This window comes from Drosophila eugracilis, unplaced genomic scaffold, assembly GCF_018153835.1.
Source record: "Drosophila eugracilis isolate 14026-0451.02 unplaced genomic scaffold, ASM1815383v1 contig_2171, whole genome shotgun sequence".
NCBI classification, from domain to species: Eukaryota; Metazoa; Arthropoda; class Insecta; order Diptera; family Drosophilidae; genus Drosophila; species Drosophila eugracilis.
The window spans coordinates 262,112-281,759 of record NW_024573057.1 but is presented as its reverse complement, the minus strand read 5'-3'; the positions used below and the strand labels follow the sequence as shown (position 1 = coordinate 281,759).

The window sequence follows — 19,648 nt, the reverse complement described above, 5'->3', positions numbered from 1 at the left end:
CGTTACCGTTTTACACAATTTTATAATATTCATTTTGCTAGTGGAAATTAATAAAGCGCCACCTATTGTCAGCGAAAGCAATTTGAGTAAATGATTGCGACGTCACTCCACATGTGAGCTTTAATAAAATACAGGATTAACTTGCACTGCCTAGGCACATAAAGAATCTTCATGCTTCCTCTCAACTTTGTATCTCTTATAGTTCCTAGGATCTCAGCGTTCAGCGGACAGACGGACGGCAGGACACTTAGACGTACAGACGGCCATGGCTAAGTCGATTCAGTTATTGATCCTGATCAAGAATATATATACCTTATAGGGTCGGAAACGCTTCCTTCTACCTGTTACATACCCGATACTGTTTTACACAATTTTGAAATTTTTCTTTTGCTAGTGGAAATTCCCAAAGCGCCACCTATTGTCAGAGAAAGCATGTTGAGTAACTGATTGTCGAGTTGCAATGACATCTCTAAGATAAGTTTATTTTATAGCTTTTACAGTTCCAGGGGTTTAATGTATTTTTGATTTTTCGGGTTTTGTAGGCTTTAGGGTGAGCGTGGCTAGATGGTAAAAAAAAACAATTCGCACTTGGGGCATCATAAAAACCTACATGCTTAATCCGAAGTTTCTATCACTTATAGCTATAGAGATATACTCTTTTCTACAAAATGCGAAAGCCGTCTTTCGAGCTTGATGGGCGTAATAGTGGGTGTGGCCGGATAAAACCACCATAAGATGCGAGGGCATCTCAAGATTATACATACTTAATCTCAGCTTTCTAGATCTAATAATTCCTGAGATTTCAGCGATCTAAGTTTTCCGTGATATGTGGGCGTTAGAGTGGTGGTGGCAGGATGCTAAATAAACGTGCGCTGCGTAGGGACCTCAAGAATCTTCATGCTTAATCTTAACTGTATATCTCTTATAATTCCTGAGATCGCAGCGTTCACACGGACAGACGGACAGTTGGACGCACGGACGGACGGACAGACTGACATGGCTTAGTCGACTTCGCTTTTGATACTTATCAAGAATAAAATACTTTATAGGGTCGGAAACGCTTCCTTCTAACTGTTGATTATTTTTCAATGCATCTAATATACCCTCTTACTCTACAAGTAACGGGTATAAAAACAACCATGGAAAACAAAATAAAAGGCAGTGAACTTTTTCTTAGATATTTAAAAACGCATCATAAAAAATGTCGATTCTCCATATAAGGCATTGAACTGATCATTTGAACCTTATCATTATTTAATAGTCGATGCATAATTATTTGCTATATTTGCAAAGTGCCATATTAGCTTAGCAATATGAGTTGCGTGAGTGAGTTAATTGCTTGTTAGCACAGCCGATGGTCAAACTAAATGTGCTTAAAGTCATCCTGCAAACGTTTGCTTTCAACTACAAATTAAGCTCTTGCTAGGCTGCTGTTTGTGCTTGACTGCTAAACAAATTAAACTTTTGCTTGCCGCTTTTTGTAAAACAAAAAGGCAAATGAAAATACCATATAATTAGACAGGAAAATTAAATGAAAACGAAAACGCAAATGGGAAATGGTGCAAAAAAACAAAAATACTTTATACATATAGGATTGCAGCAGCAGCTGTGCTGGCGGGTCCTGCCCATTTCTATGCATTGTGCTCGAATGGTATTTAATTTTGCAGCCTCTAAATAAAGCACTTATCCATGCAAGTCGTGCGAGGTTGGATGGCGGGGACTTGTGGATTCGGTCTTGGGAAGTGGGATATGCGGCTTAGGAGAGGAAAGGACAGGATAGGAGAGGACAATGCGGAATGTGGTACAGTGTTATGGTTAAGTTTAGAAGCAGCGCGTGAACGTTGAACAGAACCTAACTGAGGGCAGAACAGAACTAAACAGAAGAACGTCGTCGCCGTCGACGACATCTTGGTTCGACGAGGTACAATTAGAGTGACAAAAACAAACCCAATTTACACCCACTCTGTCCACGCCGGAGACTTTGCAGACCAGGAAGGCGGTGCCACCCAGCTGAACGGTTGTGTTGTGCGCCATCAGCTATTAGGGAAGGGAGAATCGCAGAAGGAATGTAGATAGCAGCATAGAAAGAAAGAAAGAACACAAGAAAAAAAGTTAAAAGTTCATTTTTTACGTCGACGAAGGAGCTAGTGCTTAATACCGAACCGAGTCGCCGAAGTCGCACAATTAGTCAGCAATTTGGATAATTAGATTCGAAGCCAGCGCGAATAAATTATAAATAAGCACTAAAGATTAGTTAGTTTCGTCAATAGGGTCCAGATCCAAATCGCTCTCGTACTCGCCGTGCTAGTAATTAGTGTATTACCGACGAACGCTGACTCAGTTGGCCCAGCTATCGTCCGTACATTTTTTGTTGACGAAACCGACTATTGTCCTTACTACGGCTAAGAAGGCTTAGCTCTTGTTTTTGCAGTCGATTCAATTTCAATTTGAACCGAGTAACAGTACATTGGATTCACATTGGACCTCAAGGGCAATCTGTCAATGAGACTTACCTCACTGTCTTCGAACATTGGAGAGTCGCTCGAGTCGAGATTATTTTCCAATTTTAGGTCGGCATTTATACCGCCGCGCATCCATAACTTCTTCCAGTCATTATCCGTCAGTATTGACTTTTGATCTGAAATTAAAGGGCAGCCCCAAGCTTTAGACAACAGCAATTTAAGAGTAGAAAGTGCAATCGCACATTGCCCTCCAAATCCAATTAATGCCATTCGAATGCAATCAGGAAAAGTGTTTGGGGTGGTACGCCGTCAATGTTGGTATGCGACAGGCCTCGGCATCGAGCAACCTGGCCTTTCAAGTTCAAAATTTACCGCTGTCGACGGTCGAACATTGTAATCGATACGTAGAATCACTGTTGGTAGGAAAATGTAGTTATCCTAAGTTATCCGATCTTGTGTGGATTTCTTGGCCCTTTGAAGGACGGGCCTACTGATTTCGGTAATGTGAATGCCCCCGAAAAAGTGCCTTTTCATTGTCTTGTGAATTGTAGGAGGGCACACTGCGGTAATATTAAGATTAAGATTAAGATTCTGAAATGTGAGGCTAATTTAAGCAATTTCAGAATAAAACCGCTCGCCACAGCCTCGGCCATAGGCCCTTAAAGTTAAACCCTTTCTGTGGGGTGCCGTTAAAGGCAACTTCACATGAGGCAAGACAACCGCTATCATGCAAAAAGAATCTAACCTCAAGTCTTTTAAATTACGAACTTAGCATTTTTTTTAATTATATGTTTCCAGTTTGCCCTTTTATTTAACACCCTATAAAAAACGTTTTCTTTTGTAATCTGATAACAAATATTGTTCATTCGATATAAATACATAATCCTTTACTGTATAGGAAAATGTACCCTCTACACATTTGAACTCATGTTTTAGCTCCAGAAAAGCTGCTTAACTGTTAGGAAGTAAGTGTGGATCGTGAATTATTAACTTATTAACGGCTCAAGTGCACGGCTGTGAAGGAGTGCTCAGATGAACATTTTTCCAATCAGTCAACCAAGCGTAATTCAAAAACTACTTTGGGGTCCCTCTTACCCTTGGCCGCTGTGCAATTTGTTTTTTGAAAAACTGACAAAGGGATCGAAACACAAAATGGGCAATGTCGTTGACTGTAGAAAAGCGCGTTGCCACATTTCCCACCTCTAGCTGTCGGCTATAAAACACAGCGAAGCGAGGTCACAGCTTTATTGCCTCATAAATTTTTATAGTTCATATTTTAGGCATGCGTGTTCGATGCCGAAGATATATGTATGTATTTGTATGTTATCTTTGAGAGCACTGCTCTTAAATGTGTGTTTGGATTGTCCGACATTTATGCAGCCAAAATCCGCAGTGACGTCACAGACACGCTGCATTGATTCACTTTGACCAACTTCATGCTAACTTATTCCGTCACGGGATATACATACGATATTAACCCTAAGAGATACTCCGGTCTGGTCATGATTATTTAATGTTTCATTGTTGATTAACGGAATACATCAGTTTGGCTGATTATTAAAAATAAAGTATTAGAACATTCTTCATATAGTATAATGGTCTGCTCGCACCGCATTTTCTATTCACTATTGGCCACACTTTCTAAAAAATATATATGCTTTTATTTTATGGTTTCGGGTACACAAATCAAGGCCAGACAAAGACTAGTCCACTTGACTCAAATCGTCTAAAGTCGACTTTAGGATGAGTCAGGTCGGCTTTGGTGTTAAAGAGAGAAGGCATAAAGTGCTTGAATACACACACAGCACATTCCTTATCTCTGCATTTGTATGCATGGCTCATAGGCCAAGTGAAAATGTATTGGAAATGTTAAGAGGAATTTAAATGGAGCGGCCGAGATACAAAGCCAACGAACTTCTAGCGTGCTCTCCAGGAACTGCTGAGGAACTAAGGTCAAGTGATCAGAGGCGTGGCGATGGGGACACGCACTGCTAATAAAATGGTTCGCGTATTCCAACGCATCCTGTTTGACTCCCGACGAGGCGGTACGTGCGCATGTCAGCTGCCTGCGGCTTAGGCGTGTGAGTTATATTACCCTCGAAAGTAGGCAACTGTAATAAAACTTTCGCAAGAAGCGATAAAGGAAGGTTCAAGGCAATGGGCCACCACACCCACTGCGGCCTTTGGCTTTTAGCTTAAAATCCATTTCTGGGCTAACCGGATGCCGCAACAAAAGTAACAAGAACTGGCAATACATAAGTTTTCGTTTTGTTCGTCATCATGCCTTCCAACTGCTAAAAAGCGATAAATAATAAAGTCAGCAAGTGCGACTGGCGTTCTCGCATGTTTATTATTAATAATAAATATTTCTTGTCAATCTCTCGCTCACCCCCTCCGACGGCTTAAGTTATATGGCCCACAGTCACGATACATTATTTTCCTTGTTGTCGGCGATATTATTGTTTTTGTTGTAGCTGTATCGATATAGTTATATGGCTGTATATCTATATAGCTGTAGCTGTGCGCCCTTGGCATGTTTCAAATTATTATCTTTCTGTCTCAGTCGCTGTCAGCAGTCAACGCCATGCCTTGGTCCGCGCCTCGGTGTTTAGCGCGGCGTATACGTAATATTTTAATACCCAACCAATATGTTTGCACTGGGAGTGCTAGCGTGTGAGTTAAACCCTAAATCTGCTTATGTCGGCGCTCTTTACCAACCGACAGCTGGAGTGCTTAGCTGTTTTTAAGCTCCTTGGCTTACTCCCCGGAGCCTGTCTGCCGCTAGCCGTATCCCGTAACCCATAACCCATGACAATAACCAGTCAACCATAACCCCGTCTCAGCCTGCGCGTGAAATATTTCGCATCTTCTTCCCGCTATTCGAACGGCCTACGAGTTTAATTTTTAAACCGCTGAGCAAGATTGTGAAAAAAACAGAATTCTTTGGAGTACCATACCGATCCCACAGACTTAAACTTATTTGCACTTGAGAAGGGAAACGAGCGTAGATGAACAGGTAAAAGTCAGCCGTTCGCCCCCCTTTTTGCTGGAATTTGCAGGTCGGTAAGCGCCTGGTACACGGATAGTCCGACATCCTTCTAAGCTAAATTTGCCCCGCTTGACGTTTGCTTTTAATGTAGTGTTTTATTCAAGTCCTGCGCTGTCGAAAAGGCCGAAAAAATGAGTCAGTGAAAGCCCTTTACAACCGGCATATCAGGACCATGTAATCAACAGATGATACTTTGGGAACCTAATACCATTTCTCCTAACAGAACTGAAGAAATCAGGCAGCAAATTGAACCAATAATTTAAGTGTTGCGTGATACGAAATTGTCATTCTCTTCTAAGAATCCCTTAGATATTTTCACACCACACTTTCCGGCCCACTGCGCTCTCTCCACCTTAAAAGTCAATATAAAAAGTTTTTTCCAACTCCAATTTTTTAGCCACAATTCGTAGTCATGCATTTCCAATTTTTGCGCTGCCCTACAAGCGGCGTTTATTTTTGGGTGTCCCAGTTTTCTTAGGGGACTGCGTAATGAGCGAACAGGGCGATTTGATAAGGTGTCCTCATGAATGGAGGGGCTGGCCATGTAAGGTGTAAAACTAGAATAAATACAACAAGGCGAACTCGGCGACTTTAACTTGACGGGGCGCCCCAGGTTAGAACCGAAGCCGCAAGGGCAGCAAATACTCCTCGCCCATCAACAAGGTGAGTGCTAATCTCTCCCCTGTGTATTTTTGATTATCCTTATTTTTTGTGAATGTTACGTGTTGGCCATAACTTATACACTCTAACGATGCGTATACGTGACGTACGCTACAGTTTGGGGAAGGAAACAGACTTGGGGGCACCAAAGAGAGTACTTTGGGCGTGGCTCGGACTGGGAAGCGCCGCCTTTTTGAAGATAATTAGCGGAAGGTCAAGCGCGAGGCGCTGCGGATAAAGCATTTAAGGCATTTCCGAAAGCTTTAAATTGCTTGTCTGCATTTGGATAATGGCATAAAGTGTCCCCCTTTTACTTCTCTGATTACGTTCGGCGCAAACTCTATTTAATTCGCCAAGCTCAACTGCATTCCATTTACGGAATGAATTGCAAACATTTGAATACACAACCTATAATATTAACCCACCGCGCCTCTCCCATCACTGAAATTATTTCCAGCCAAAATTTCATGGCGCAGGTGCACGGTAAGAACGCTCCCAGTGAAATTAAATGCGGCGACGTAGACGATAATAAAATTCCTAGCACCATAAATCCGTAAATTGGCAAAGTTTCGAGGCGGCTTTCGCCCTACATTAAGGGGCTTTAGTTGTGGGCCCATGGACTGTGACAAAGGGCACAGTTTAAAACGATTTGCTAGCTTTTTGTAAATATTAAAATAAATGGCCGCATTCTTTATGCCGGTTATCGGGAGTGTCAGTTGACCGGATTTGCCTTGTCAGCTCGCATAAATTTCGTTTAAATTTACTGAGCACTCGCTTGGCTTAAACAGGCCTAATTATATTCTAGAGCTAGAGGGTAGCAAATAATAGTAAATATTTGAACGCACCTGGCTCAAGGGTCGTCGCCAGAAGCAGCGTCGGTAAGCAAAGCAGCAGAATGCAGAGTTCCATCAGATGCAAGGGCCGCCGAAAACGCAGCAGAAGCCGTGGCGGAACCATTGACATTGTTCTCGCCTCTGACTTCCCTGTTACAGCCTCTCCTTGGCTAGGGCTACTGTCCACAGCCTATGTCCTAGGCCGCGATAAGGGCTTGTTCATCGATAAGCGGACTGAGCGTATTGTCTGGCTGGCTTTTGTGGCTGCTTATTAGGGTTAATGGTTTTTTGAATGAACTCCCAGAATCCTTTCAGCTGCGGAAACCATACAATGCCAGCATCTCCGGGTACATATGCCTCGCTGGGTTGGCGTTGATGGTGCTAGTTAGAACGATGCGATGCCAGGCGATCCGTCACTGATAAATGACGCTGGTCCAATGTACTGCACTGCCTTTTAGCTTATATTTTCTTACGTTGCCTGTTGTCCTGCGTGTTACGATTCTCCTGCCTTCTCCTCGCTTGTCTCGCAAATTTGCAGCTCCTTACACACTATTTTCTTTAGGTCTTTTTTCTCTAACGTCTGGGTGCGGGCAAAAGCTTAATGCTCTTCATCATTTTTCATGTCACTGGGTGTTAGCACATTTAGTTCGTGTATGGCTGTATCTATTTTGTATTGTATGGCTGGCAAGAAAAAGAACACTCGCCTTTTTATGAAATTACATTCAATTTGCTGTAGTAGCTGTTTTACCTCTTCGCCGCCTTCTGTGAAGAACAATGCCAGAGTCGAGCGTGGTGGAGATGATGAATCGTTTTCAATTTTTTTGTTCCTTGTCTTTTCTTATTCCGTTTCCTGCGATACGAGCTAAAAGAAGCAGAGGGTAGAGTACAAGAAAGCATGAGTATTAGAGAGCCCAGTAAGTAAATTAATAGATATTGACAAAAAATGGTCAAACGAAGACATTGAATATAATAATATGAACGCCACAGTTTTCCGCGGTTTGTGTGCGTAAAAGTGGGATTGGCCTGGTCAAAACTCACGTCGAGCTACAGTCAAAGAGCACTGAAAACTCAAATAAAGTTTTGTGTCTTGTCAAAATTAGTATCTCCACAGCAGACCTTTGTTTTAAAACCAAACTTTATGGATATCGCATTATATTGTACATATATTTTATGTTTACGTCGCGTATATTGCTGGCCCAGCACAGCTGTTGGACGTAGTTCATCTCGACGCGCAAATAGCGCTAATGAATCCGAATTTTGCGAAGCGCTGTATACATAAATTAAAAATAAAATTTGGCCGCAGAATTGCAACAGCGTTCGTTCATTTTAATTACAGAACTATGTGGCTTTCTGAGCTCGACGATTTTGCATTTCTGATTTTCAGTGCAGCCCGCAAGTATGTCATGATATTTAATTAACGCCAGCGGTCCAACGGACAAACATTAGCCAATGTCATGCAACCCGAATTTATGGCACACTCGTGTACAATTCATTTAAATTGATAAAACCGAGTGAGTATTTTGCTAGTGGGTGGCAGCTAGTTGTTATTTGCTGCTATTTTGCTTCCTTCGTTCTCATCGTAGCAAAATGTAGCAGTTTATAGTAATTCGGAGAGTAAATGTCATGTCAGAGGAATCCTTTTTTATGTATCTGTGCTCTCTGGGCCAGTACGAATGTGTATGCTACACAACTATGCACTTAAATGCAGTCACGTATACACATCTACGTATATTATTATCTTGACACAATGGTGCCATAAAAACTAAAGACCCCCCAGCAGTTTTGACTTTGCCTTTGCAACTGCGAGGACAAGCTCCGAAGGACATGGCATTTGCCTTCGCCAACCACCTCCCCTCCTTAGATTATTTTTGTTTTTGTTTTTGCTTCCCTTTCATTCTACTCCCACACTGCATATGCGCATTTGTGTGCACTTCACACTCACACCCTCGTAAGCGTTCATCCTAGTTGTGGTACCTTCTTACTATGAAAATTGTAATAAGTTGCAAAGCCAAAAAGCTGATGTCATGAGGTTAGTTGCTCGAGTTTCAAGCGACAATCATTTGCGTTCCCTTTGTGCCTTGAAACGTTTTGTTTTGCTTTTCTTGGCTGACCTCATACTTAATTTTTAAGCTTTTATTTGGTCTCTCATCTGGTAGGATCCCTGGCTAAAGCTTCGCTCCTGTTTGTTGCATAACGCACTCCAATATGCTCACTGCTGTGAGCCCGGCCATACTGTTATTGCTGTCGTTGATCCAAGTCGGTGAAAGTATGATGGCGTACACACACTGATTTAGCCAACGGCCGTGTATTGTTTTTGACAGTAATTGCAAATGGCAATAACTAATTGAAATGTTTATATAGGTATTTTGCCAATAACTGACAGCAAACGAATCTAAATGTTGGATGAAATCTCAATCGAAATTCGAGCTCAGTTATTTTTTTAACGATAATAAAACGAACAATAAAAACGATAGTTAAGTGTCTCGAATGTAAGAAATGTATGTACTTTATCTGCTCGGACCACTGCTTGACTATTTAGATCTTAAAGAACGCTGACACACCAGGTAAAGAGAGCATCCCAAGCTTAGACCGACAAATAATGTTTGGTGTGCATATAGGGAAACCATTGGTTATTAGCAGGAAAAGTATAATGTAATGTCGAATTTAAACAATTGACTGATTGTCTGGCCCGCACGTTATGCAAGTTTAGACTTAAAACTCTTGTGGAAAGTACCCTGAATTATAAGCACTTTCATATCTTTACATACGCGTAAATTTTTGTGCATTATTTATTAAATTTCAAATTGTATAATCTCTTCTGTTTTTGTGGAAAAATCTGTAAAATTTATTTGACCAATTCAAACAATCTTATATCTTTTATATCTATATATATGGACTCGTAAAAGGCTACACCGATTTTCATCAAAATTGTTGTCCTTGTTCAACTTAAAATTGATATTATGAAAATTTATTGAAAATTTGGAAATTTGAGTAAAGTTGGCAACTCTGATTAGCTGTGCATTATCATTAGGTGAAAGGCATCACTGCATTTTTATAGTTGGTAGCTCTATTTATGATGCCCCAAATGAGAATTGTTTTTTTCCCAACTAGCCTAACGCCCATAAAACCCGGAAAACCAAAAATTCCAAAATCTCGGGACCTATAAGAGCTAGAAAGCTAGGCTTAAGAATACGTAGTTAAGAGATGCCACTGCAACTTAGCACGAGTTTACATCGGGTTACGCCCACTCTAACGCTCACAAACCGCGGAAAACTGTGGTGTCTATAAATTAGTATGCCAAAGATTTTTCGTATCAGAACATTATTTCGCTATTTATGAAGAAATTTAAGTTATAAGGCTTCACATGGGCATTTACTCAACATGCTTTCTCTGACAATAGGTGGCGCCTTGTGAATTTCCACTAGCAAAATGAATATTTTAAAACGATTTCTGAACTTGTTTGTTCTCATATCTGAAAGGGAGGGATTGACAAGAGATCCAGAAGTCGCCGTGGGTGTATGTATGGCAAACTTGCGCGCTTTCTTAAGGGATGCAGAAAATCCTTACCTAGAACTAGTTCTCAACATTTTAAAGCTAAAGAAACTTGCAAGCGGCAAAAGTTTTTCAATTTAAGCCCAATACTCTCGGGCAGACTCCCAATAAAGTTACGTCCGTTGCGACGCATTACTTTAAGTTTTGCGCTTGTTAATTTACCGCTAAAAAGTGTATTGACAGCATTTGAATTATTCTGTGTCATTGCGTGACTGCGAGAACAGTTTCCTTGCCGAAACTGGTCTAGCCTCCGCTTCGCAGCCCTTTTTGGGGGCAATAAGCTGTGGCTGATCATTTGGCTTTAATTAAAACTGCCGGAGGAGAGACAAAGTTGTCGGCAGAACAGTTAGCAGGTGTATTCCACAGAATATTTAAAACGCCAATAGCTGGGGCGCTCGCAGAGGGGCGCATAGTCTTTCAGGAACTCTGGCCAGCAACGACAACTCGTAGCAGTTATTATAAAAATAAAACTATTCTAGATGTTTATTTAAGTTTAGAAATTGTAAAAATTTTCGAAAATTGTTTTGTGCTTTGCAACGGTTGTAACAGCCAAAAAGAACAAAACTTTTCCAGCTATCGCTATAGGTATTGTTTGGATGTGTGTGTGTCACTACATCTGTGCCACCAAAACCACCTTCCCCAACAGGATCTCCTGCTTTGTCGTTCACCATTTGCTGTTTTTTTTTGGTCCGTGACTGCAGCAAAGTTTTAGTTTGGCAATTTTCCGTTCGTTTCGTGGGTTGTTTATATACCCGTTAAAGGGTAAATGGGAGGGTATATTAGATTCGTTGAAAAGTATGAAACTGGTATAAGGAAGCTTTTCCAACCCTATAAAGTATGTATATTATTTATCAGTATGAATAGCGAAGCCCAATAAGACAAGTCTGTCTGTCCGTATGAACGCTGAGATCTCAGGAAGACGGTTTTCGCATTTTGTAGAAATGCTGATATTTCGGTAACTACAAGTTATAGAAAGTTCATATTCAGCATTTAGGTTCATATGATGCCCCAAATGCGATTTATTTTTTCCCATCTAGCCACGCCCGCCATAAGGCCTATGAGGTTTTACATGAAAGTGACCCCACCATCTGTTAGTAAACAATGCTAAACAATGACAAAAGGTGGCGCTTTGCCGTCTTTCACTAGCGAAATTAAAGTTTTAACGTTATATAAAAGTGGAACGGGTATCTTACAGTCGCAGCACTCGACTATAGCGTTTCTTTTCGTTCTTTTCATTTTCTTTCTTCCCCTGTTTCCCTACTGAAATTCGTTTTTTGATGTTCGGTTTCCGCTCGACGCTTGTTCCCAAAACCCAGCGACCAATTCACTAACCACCATTCTGCGCTACCCATCATAGACTGCTGTATTTTCGTGTCTTTACCAATTTTTATTTCATGTTGCTTCTTTACTTATTCCACCCGACTCAGCCCATTCTAACCACCCAAGTCAGCCAGCCGGCATAATGATTAACGCTGCGCTTTGAAGAATAAGGCGCACTAGAGAGACTATTGCAAATCCAGGTACACAGGCACCCTCGCACACTTACACGTCGTCCTAAGGGAACGCCATAAGGAGAAGTTTTGCTTCGCTACATTACGAAAACTACTGAAATCATGCGCATTTGTCAAAGCACTTCACAACTACAAGACCAATTACATTTTCGCCCAGCACATGGGGAAAGTGCATATAATTTGTATCTGAAATTATATAAGATTCGATTTATACCCGTTACTCATAGAGGAAGCGTTTCCGACCCTAATAAGCATATATATTCTTGATCATTACCGATAGTGAAGTCTATTAAGCCATGTCAGTCTGTCCGTCCGTCTGTCCGTGACCTTGTAACCTACTTTTCTTCATAAATAGCGAAACAATGTTTTGATTGGAAAAATAGATATAGATCGATAGATATGAACAAAAAAGTGTTATACAAGGTCAAACGAAGACATTCATTATAATATTTATGGGCGTAATAGTGGGCGTGGCTGCAGTGGCATCTCTAAATTACGTATTTCTAAGTTCTTATAGATCTTTTTAGCTCTTATAGTTCCCGAGATTTTTGCATTTTTGGTCTTCCGGGTTTTGTGGACTTGGCTAAATGGAAAAAAGCAATTCGCATTGAGGGCATCATTAAGAAGCGTAATCCCACATTTATATCACTTATTTTTAACACAATATCAGCTTTTGTACAGAAAGCAAAAACCGTCTTCCGTCGGCGTAAAACTGGGTGTGTCACGGTACCACCATGATATGCGACGGCATTTTAAAATTATACATACTTAATCCCAACATACTATCTCTTCCTGAAATGTCAGCGAATTTAGTTTTCCGTGATTTGCGGGCGTTCGATTGGGCGTGGCAGGATGCTGAGATAAACTTGCACTACGTAGGGACCTCAAGAATCTTCATGCTCAATTCTCAACTTCGTATCTCTTATAGTTCCGGAGATCTCAGCGTTCATACGGACAGACGGACGGACATGTCTCAATCGACTCCGCTATTGATCCTGATCAATAATATATATACTTCATAGGGTCGAAAACGGTTCCTTTTACTTGTTACATACTTTGCAACGAATCTAATATACCCTTCTACCCAGTAAAATCCTTCTACATGCCTACATTTATTTTGGAAATCTTTTTAGTAATATCTTTTGGCAAAATTTTTTGAGCGTGAAAAATGCACTTGAATTTACATTGTGCAAGCCATACGCCATACGCCTCTTTCCAGCCTGGTTCCGGAGCTTTTGCGGTAACCGGTTATCTGGCTTTTTGTTCGGGAAGAAATACTGTCACAGGCAAACACTTTCAGGCCCAATAATAACTGCTTAAGGTTACTATAAATTCTTGTCAGCCGGGATTTGTTCTTTTCGATCTATTCTTATTTCAGCTGCAGGTTGTTTTCGCTTTCCGTTCCGGCGAAGAAAAATATTATCAAGGACAGCACCATAATGCCAGTTACCATTTAAAAGGGTTCAACGCAGGGTGCGGGTCGCGAACATGGACACGGAGCAGCCTGAACAAAGGTAGTCCGGCTACAAATGTTTTCCTACGCTTCCGATTAAGCGGCGGATATCTGCGTCACAGCGAGTTGTCCGTTGCTCTGAAGCCGGTTCCACTCAATGCCGTAGTGTGGTGGACATCATTACCGCTATTAAGCTCTAATGACCGTAATAAATAATAATGTATTTTACCTGCCACCCAAAATATGGGGTGGGGTGGGCCCCGTTCTCTTACTCTTGATGGGCACTGAAAACAATTGACTTATGTTATATACGAAATATTAATTGATTTCTCAGACTCAACGTATTCTCATGGGTAACACTAAGTGACATTTTAAACCAACGAGAAGGGCGACTTTCTACTGGATGAACTATAGTTTTAGGGGCATACATATATAGGGTTGCCTAATGCAAAATTATTCAAATTAGATACTGGCATGTGCCTGGAATCTTAGTATACCCAAGACCTGCTTATGGTAAATACAATATGATAGTCCTTGTCGCGAGGTCAAATGAACTACTAGTTGCTCATTGCGCAAGTCAATTGTTGTGGACAGTCCTTCATCTTTTGCTAGTCTATTTCTTAGGCAAGTAACAGGTTGGAAAAACATATAATTATTTTGTTATTAATTAATAATACCAACGCGTTCCCAATGGATATGCGTTGCCCTGGCGTCCAAACAGCTGGGATTCGACTGGAAATATAATCAATCGACAACAATGTCCTCTACCATAACAGCATATGCTGCAGCGGGAACAATAAGCATGGGCGTGAAAACCACAAAATTTTATGCAACCTCATAAAATGTTTTTTACAGCTAAGCAACGAACACAAAATAAGGCACAGACAGCCAATGCCGTCCATAGATGGCCACATAAAAATTCCAACAAAAAGTAAAACGTCTGGCCGAACGTGTTTGCTTTTGGGTTTTCCGCGGCTCAGGGCGCTATAGGCGCTCTATCGTCAATATTTTTCCTGAGCTGAGCAAAACACCCAACGGATTTTTATACACAATTGTTTGTTTGTGTATGTATTGCAAAAACCGATCAGAGTATAGAATGGATTAGGGGCACTCAATCAGGGGTAGGGGAGAGAAAACGGCACAAAATATGGAGACCAAAACAGTGGCAACCAATATAAACTACAGGCAAATGGCAAAGCTGAGACTGGGGCGCTTACCAATGCGCCTCCAATAAAAGAAATCGAATTGGCCACGCCTAGCTCAAATGTCTCAGTCCATGCTCCCGCGATTGTGTTTGTGTGTGTGTGTATGATGGCATAACAAGATTTTACGCATACCCAAGCGGCCTTGGCGCATCAGTTGGACAGTCATGACTATTGGACTAACATCTACGTCGGTATAGGCAGAACTCTCGGTATAGGCAAACTGCTCCCCAAGCGACACAAAATCAAGATCAGCATCAACCAGAATGCGGGCTAACTGGCTATACGTAGGGGCTGGGAAGTTGCCAATCGCTAAGTAGCTCTGGAACATTCAGGTCGCTTGCCAAAGCCATACCCTATATGGCACATACCCTATATCCACAATACTTTTAACTTTGAGCCCCCCTTTTGAGCTCCCATTTTAATACCCGTTACTCGTGAAGTAAAAGGGTATAATAGATTCAATATATACCCGTTACTCGTAAAGGAAGCGTTTCTGACCCTATAAGCATATATATTCTTGATCATTATCAACGAAAACACGAAAACGGTCTACTCTGCTCCGCTTCCAGCTGCGAAAAGTTCAGAGCTACAGCTTTAGCAATAGCAGAAAATAATATTTTGTGCCATGCGTACCCGTACCCGAAAATTAAAAGCGAGAGCAGAGCAGAAAAAAATATTTTTTTTTGCGCAACGGTTCTCGGATATCTTTTTTTTGCCCTGATCTCGCTCTCAATTTTCGGCTACGGGTACGCTTAGTCCAAAATATGTTAGTTAGATTTTGGAAAAAACTAAGCTAGAATAAGTTCAAATTTAAAAAAAACAAGAGGAAACGCTATAGTCGAGTGCCGCGACTATAAGATACCCGTTACTGTTTTACACAATTTTAAAATATTAATTTTGCTAGTGGAAATTCACAAGGCGCCACCTATTGTCAGAGGAAGTATGTTGAGTATGCTTATAGTGACGTCACTGCCCATGTGGAGCCTTATAACCTTAATTTCTTCATAAATAGCGAAATAATGTTCCGATTTGAAAAATCTTTTGTAAATCGATAGCTATTAACAGAAATAAGTTACAAAAGGTCAAACGAAGGCATTCATAATAATATTATAGACTCCACAGTTTTCCGCGGTTTGTGGGCGTTAGAGTGGGCGTGGCCGGAAGCAACTTCGTGGCAAGTTGCAGAGGCATCTCCTAAATACGTGTTCCTAAGCAAAATTGTGTAGCTTTTATAGTTTTCGAGATTTTTTGCATTTTTGGTTTTTCGGGTTTTGTGGGCGTTAGAGTGGGCGTGGCGTGATCGGAAAAAAACAATTCGCATTGGGAGCATCATAGAAACATACATGCTTGATCCGAACTTTCTATTTCTTATAGTTACCGAGATATCAGCTTTTCTAGAAAATCCGAAAACGGTCTTTTGAACCTTGTGGGCGTATGGGTGGGTGTGGCCGGATAGTAGTACCACTATAAGATGCGCTGTCATCTAAAGATTATACTTTCTGAAATTCAACTTTCTATCTGCAATAGTTCCTGAGATTTCAGCAATTTCAGCTTTTTGCGATTTGTGGGCGTTAGAGTGGGCGTGGCAGGATCAAGAATATATATACTTTATAGGGTCGCAAAAGCTTCCTTCTATCTGTTACATACTTTTCAACGAATCTAGTATACCCTTTTACTCTACGAGTAACGGGTATAAAAATGCTAAAAAAACATGCTACAAGGAAATGAGAGAAAACATGAAACCTTAATATGTTTTTATGTGGGTGCCAAAAATCATTGGGAGCTATATTTATGATTATGCAAAGGATAAAATTCAAAGGAGATGTTCCATCAAGTATTAATATAGCTAAAGGACAGATGCGCTCAGAGATTCCCGTGGAGGCATGGAGATGACCGAAAGAACCCGGAAATCTACGAGAGCTTGTTTCAGCTTGTTTGCCATGCTCAGCGTAGTACGTGAAGACCGAAAACGCGTCAAGGTACGCGCACGCTGATTCCCGGGCGGTCCTGGCCATAAATGAGTACTAATCGAAGAGAGTGGTCAGAGCCTTAAGTCCGCTAGGCACCAACGAGAACGTAAAGTGGACCAAATCCGAGAGGAGTCACCTGGGATGAGCCGCTTCTATGCGAGCTAGCCGCAGCTTTTGATAGCTGGCGGCAAGAGATGAACTACATATATGAGAGAGTTCCGGTGTCTACGCTACTAATTTGGTACTGGACAAGTACGAGCACTTGAGCGTCACGTCTTCGTGGACTCCAGCCAGTTGGCGTTCCCTGCGACGGCGTATTGGCGGGACACCTACGCAAACGACGATGTGCACGCATATTTCGTTTGTTCCAAAACGAAATGTGCTCCGATGAGGACGATGTCAATCTCGAGACTGGAACTTCATGCACCCGTGCTAGGGACACGGCTGATGAACACTGTGAAACAGGAACATAGTATAGAGATAAACGGATGCTTACTTTGGACAGATTCTAAGACCGTGCTGCACTGGATAAGCAGCACCCACCGGCGATACAAGCAGTTTGTTGGAAACCGGGTGGCAGAAATCCTGCAGTCGACGGAAGTATCCCAATGGAGATACCCACTGGCAGACGACGCAATCAGGCGCAACGTCATGTCGACTTAAGTCAAGGGTCGCGATGGTTATGGGAACCGGCATTCCTACGAAAACCGAAGGATTGGCCGAAGAGTTCCTCGAGTAGTAGTTGCAGCACGGAAGCAACCGACGTCTGAAAATGGGTTTTTTACAGTACAGCGATAGTGAGAAGTACGCACTCACGGCAAACGAATACACCAAGGCTACTGATCCGGCGGGCACAAAGAGAATTGTTCTCCGGAGATAAGAGAAACAAGAGGGGAAGGATCCCAAAAGATGGTAGCCAACTGCGAGGAATGTCCCCGAATATCAACGACGATGATGTCATGCGTTTAAGGGGAAGGATCGACGCCGCTGCATGTGTGCCCTACAGAACCCGTCGCCCTATTATACTTTCCGACAGACACACGCTGACGGCGATGGTAGTACGCTGCTACCACGAGAAGATTGGGAATCAGAACCAGGATGACACCATAGGCGAGATATGGAAGAACTTCTGGATAACGAGCTTACAGAGGCTGCTACGGAAGGTGGCGACTGACTGCCTCATTTGCAAGTTGGGGAGGGCACAGCCGATGCAGATGCCCAAAAACTTCGTTTGAGCCAATCGAGAGTCCCGAGGATTCAACGATGTTTTCGAGCCGGAGAAGATCTTGGGCGAGCTATCTTTGAAAGGAGTCGAATGGATCTTCAACTGTCCGGTGAACCCAGCTTAGCGCTTTGGAAAGGCTGGTACAGTGCGTCAAGAATGGAAATGGTCCGAGCACCACGGTCCCCTGCGTCGAGGAAACTTGGTGTCCGTCTGCGATGAAGGAGGTATTCACTGGAGTAGATGAAGTGCCCAAACAAGCGGCGGTATGGACTGACGATGTCCTGGATGTGGTGAATGCGGCTGCTTCACGGGGCTGGAGATGTCGCGGAAAGGATGAGGTAGTCTGATATGTATCGATAGTCAGTCTGTCAGTTTGAATTGCGTGTCACTAGGGCGCACCTACGTTCAGTATTGTATTCGCGGTTTACACTTTGTTTATATCTGGCCACACTGATTGTGGTCTAAAGCTACGTTAAGTTTGGCGCCACAGACACTCCGATCAGCGATCCCAAAGAAAGAGGGAGGTGATACTGCGGAAGGTCAAATATATATTAAGTTAAGGTTAGTTCTAAGCCATATTTTCTCAACAGAATAAAACATACACTCATGCACGTTCCGTCTAGTGTTGTTACGCTATAAGATCTGGTATTTTTTGTTTCGGTGAAGTGCCAAGTCATGTATTTTTTCTGGCAAGGTGTACGTACAAAGTATTTTACAACTCAAAAAGATTGGTTGTAAAACTTCAGCCAACATATCGATCTTCGATGACACTATCGATTAGATTAGATTAAATTCACGATCATATACAGTGCACATAACAAAATAAGCTATATTTCAAGCTATAAGCTAAATGCATATTTTACAAGCTTTTCCAGTTTCAGAAATGCTGAAACTAGCTTATAATAAGCTAAACCGGCAACATAGACGCATAACACAAAATATAAAAATCCGGTCTCGTTCACAATAACACCCACAAACCGCGGAAAACTGTCCATACTATTATAATGCAGGGGTGCTCAACGCCTATGCTCTGAATGCTCATTTGTTTTTGTAAATGCTCGGAGCATAGGGACTTGCTCGCCCATAAGCTTCGAGCGCTCGCGGCGAAGTGGCCAACTCCAATGTATTTGGTTATTGTTTTTTTCTGAGAACATCTGCGAGCACCTGCACTGGTATTCATTCTTTGTGACTTCTGTTTACACTTTGGAGTTTATTTTGCAGTGAACCATCGACGTGAGTGTTGAAATGAGTGAAGAATTGGCTAGAAGAAAGAAGGTGTTTTTCTTTCGCTCAGTGCACAGCTGCAAGCCAACACAAAAGCGCCACTAAATATCTACACGCTTTCTTGTATTTGTGTTAGTAAATGCTCTGCCATAAGACGATTTTAAGCACCCCTGTTATAATGTCTGTCTTCGTTTGACCTTATATAAAACTTTCATGTTAACATCTATCGTTTCACCAAAGTTGTTATAAATCGGAACTTTACTTTACTATTTATGAAGAAATGTGGGTTATAACGCCTCATATAGACAGTGACATCTTTTTTGACAAAAGGTGGCGCATTTTCCATTTCCACTAGCTAAATGAATATTTTAAAATTGTGTTACAAAAATGTTAACTGGTATCTTACTATAGCGTTTCTTTTAGATTGATATGATTTTTTACGATACTAGATCACTACATTTCAGTGTTCGGCTTCAAAAGTTATTAAAACATAGCGAAAGAATT

At 41.7% G+C, this 19,648-nt stretch overlaps 1 protein-coding gene across 8 annotated transcripts in view; it reads right to left on the bottom strand.

The window, feature by feature from the left end:
• LOC108110362 (hemicentin-2) overlaps positions 1 to 19,648 on the bottom strand; it is a 54,707-nt gene that overhangs the window by 7,175 nt on the left and 27,884 nt on the right. For 3 of the 8 annotated variants that reach the window (XM_017219405.2, XM_017219404.2, XM_017219408.2), the window contains exons 2-4: positions 7,017 to 7,866; positions 2,514 to 2,638; positions 1,948 to 2,037 (exon numbers count right to left, since the gene is read on the bottom strand). In XM_017219405.2, coding sequence (XP_017074894.1) covers positions 1,948 to 2,037; positions 2,514 to 2,638; positions 7,017 to 7,134 — 333 coding nt within the window. In that variant the 5' untranslated portion in view covers positions 7,135 to 7,866. Of the gene's footprint in view, positions 1 to 1,947; positions 2,038 to 2,513; positions 2,639 to 7,016; positions 7,867 to 8,120; positions 8,209 to 19,648 lie in introns of those variants that run through there. The other 5 variants (XM_017219409.2, XM_017219406.2, XM_017219410.2 and 2 more) reach the window with 5 other exon arrangements.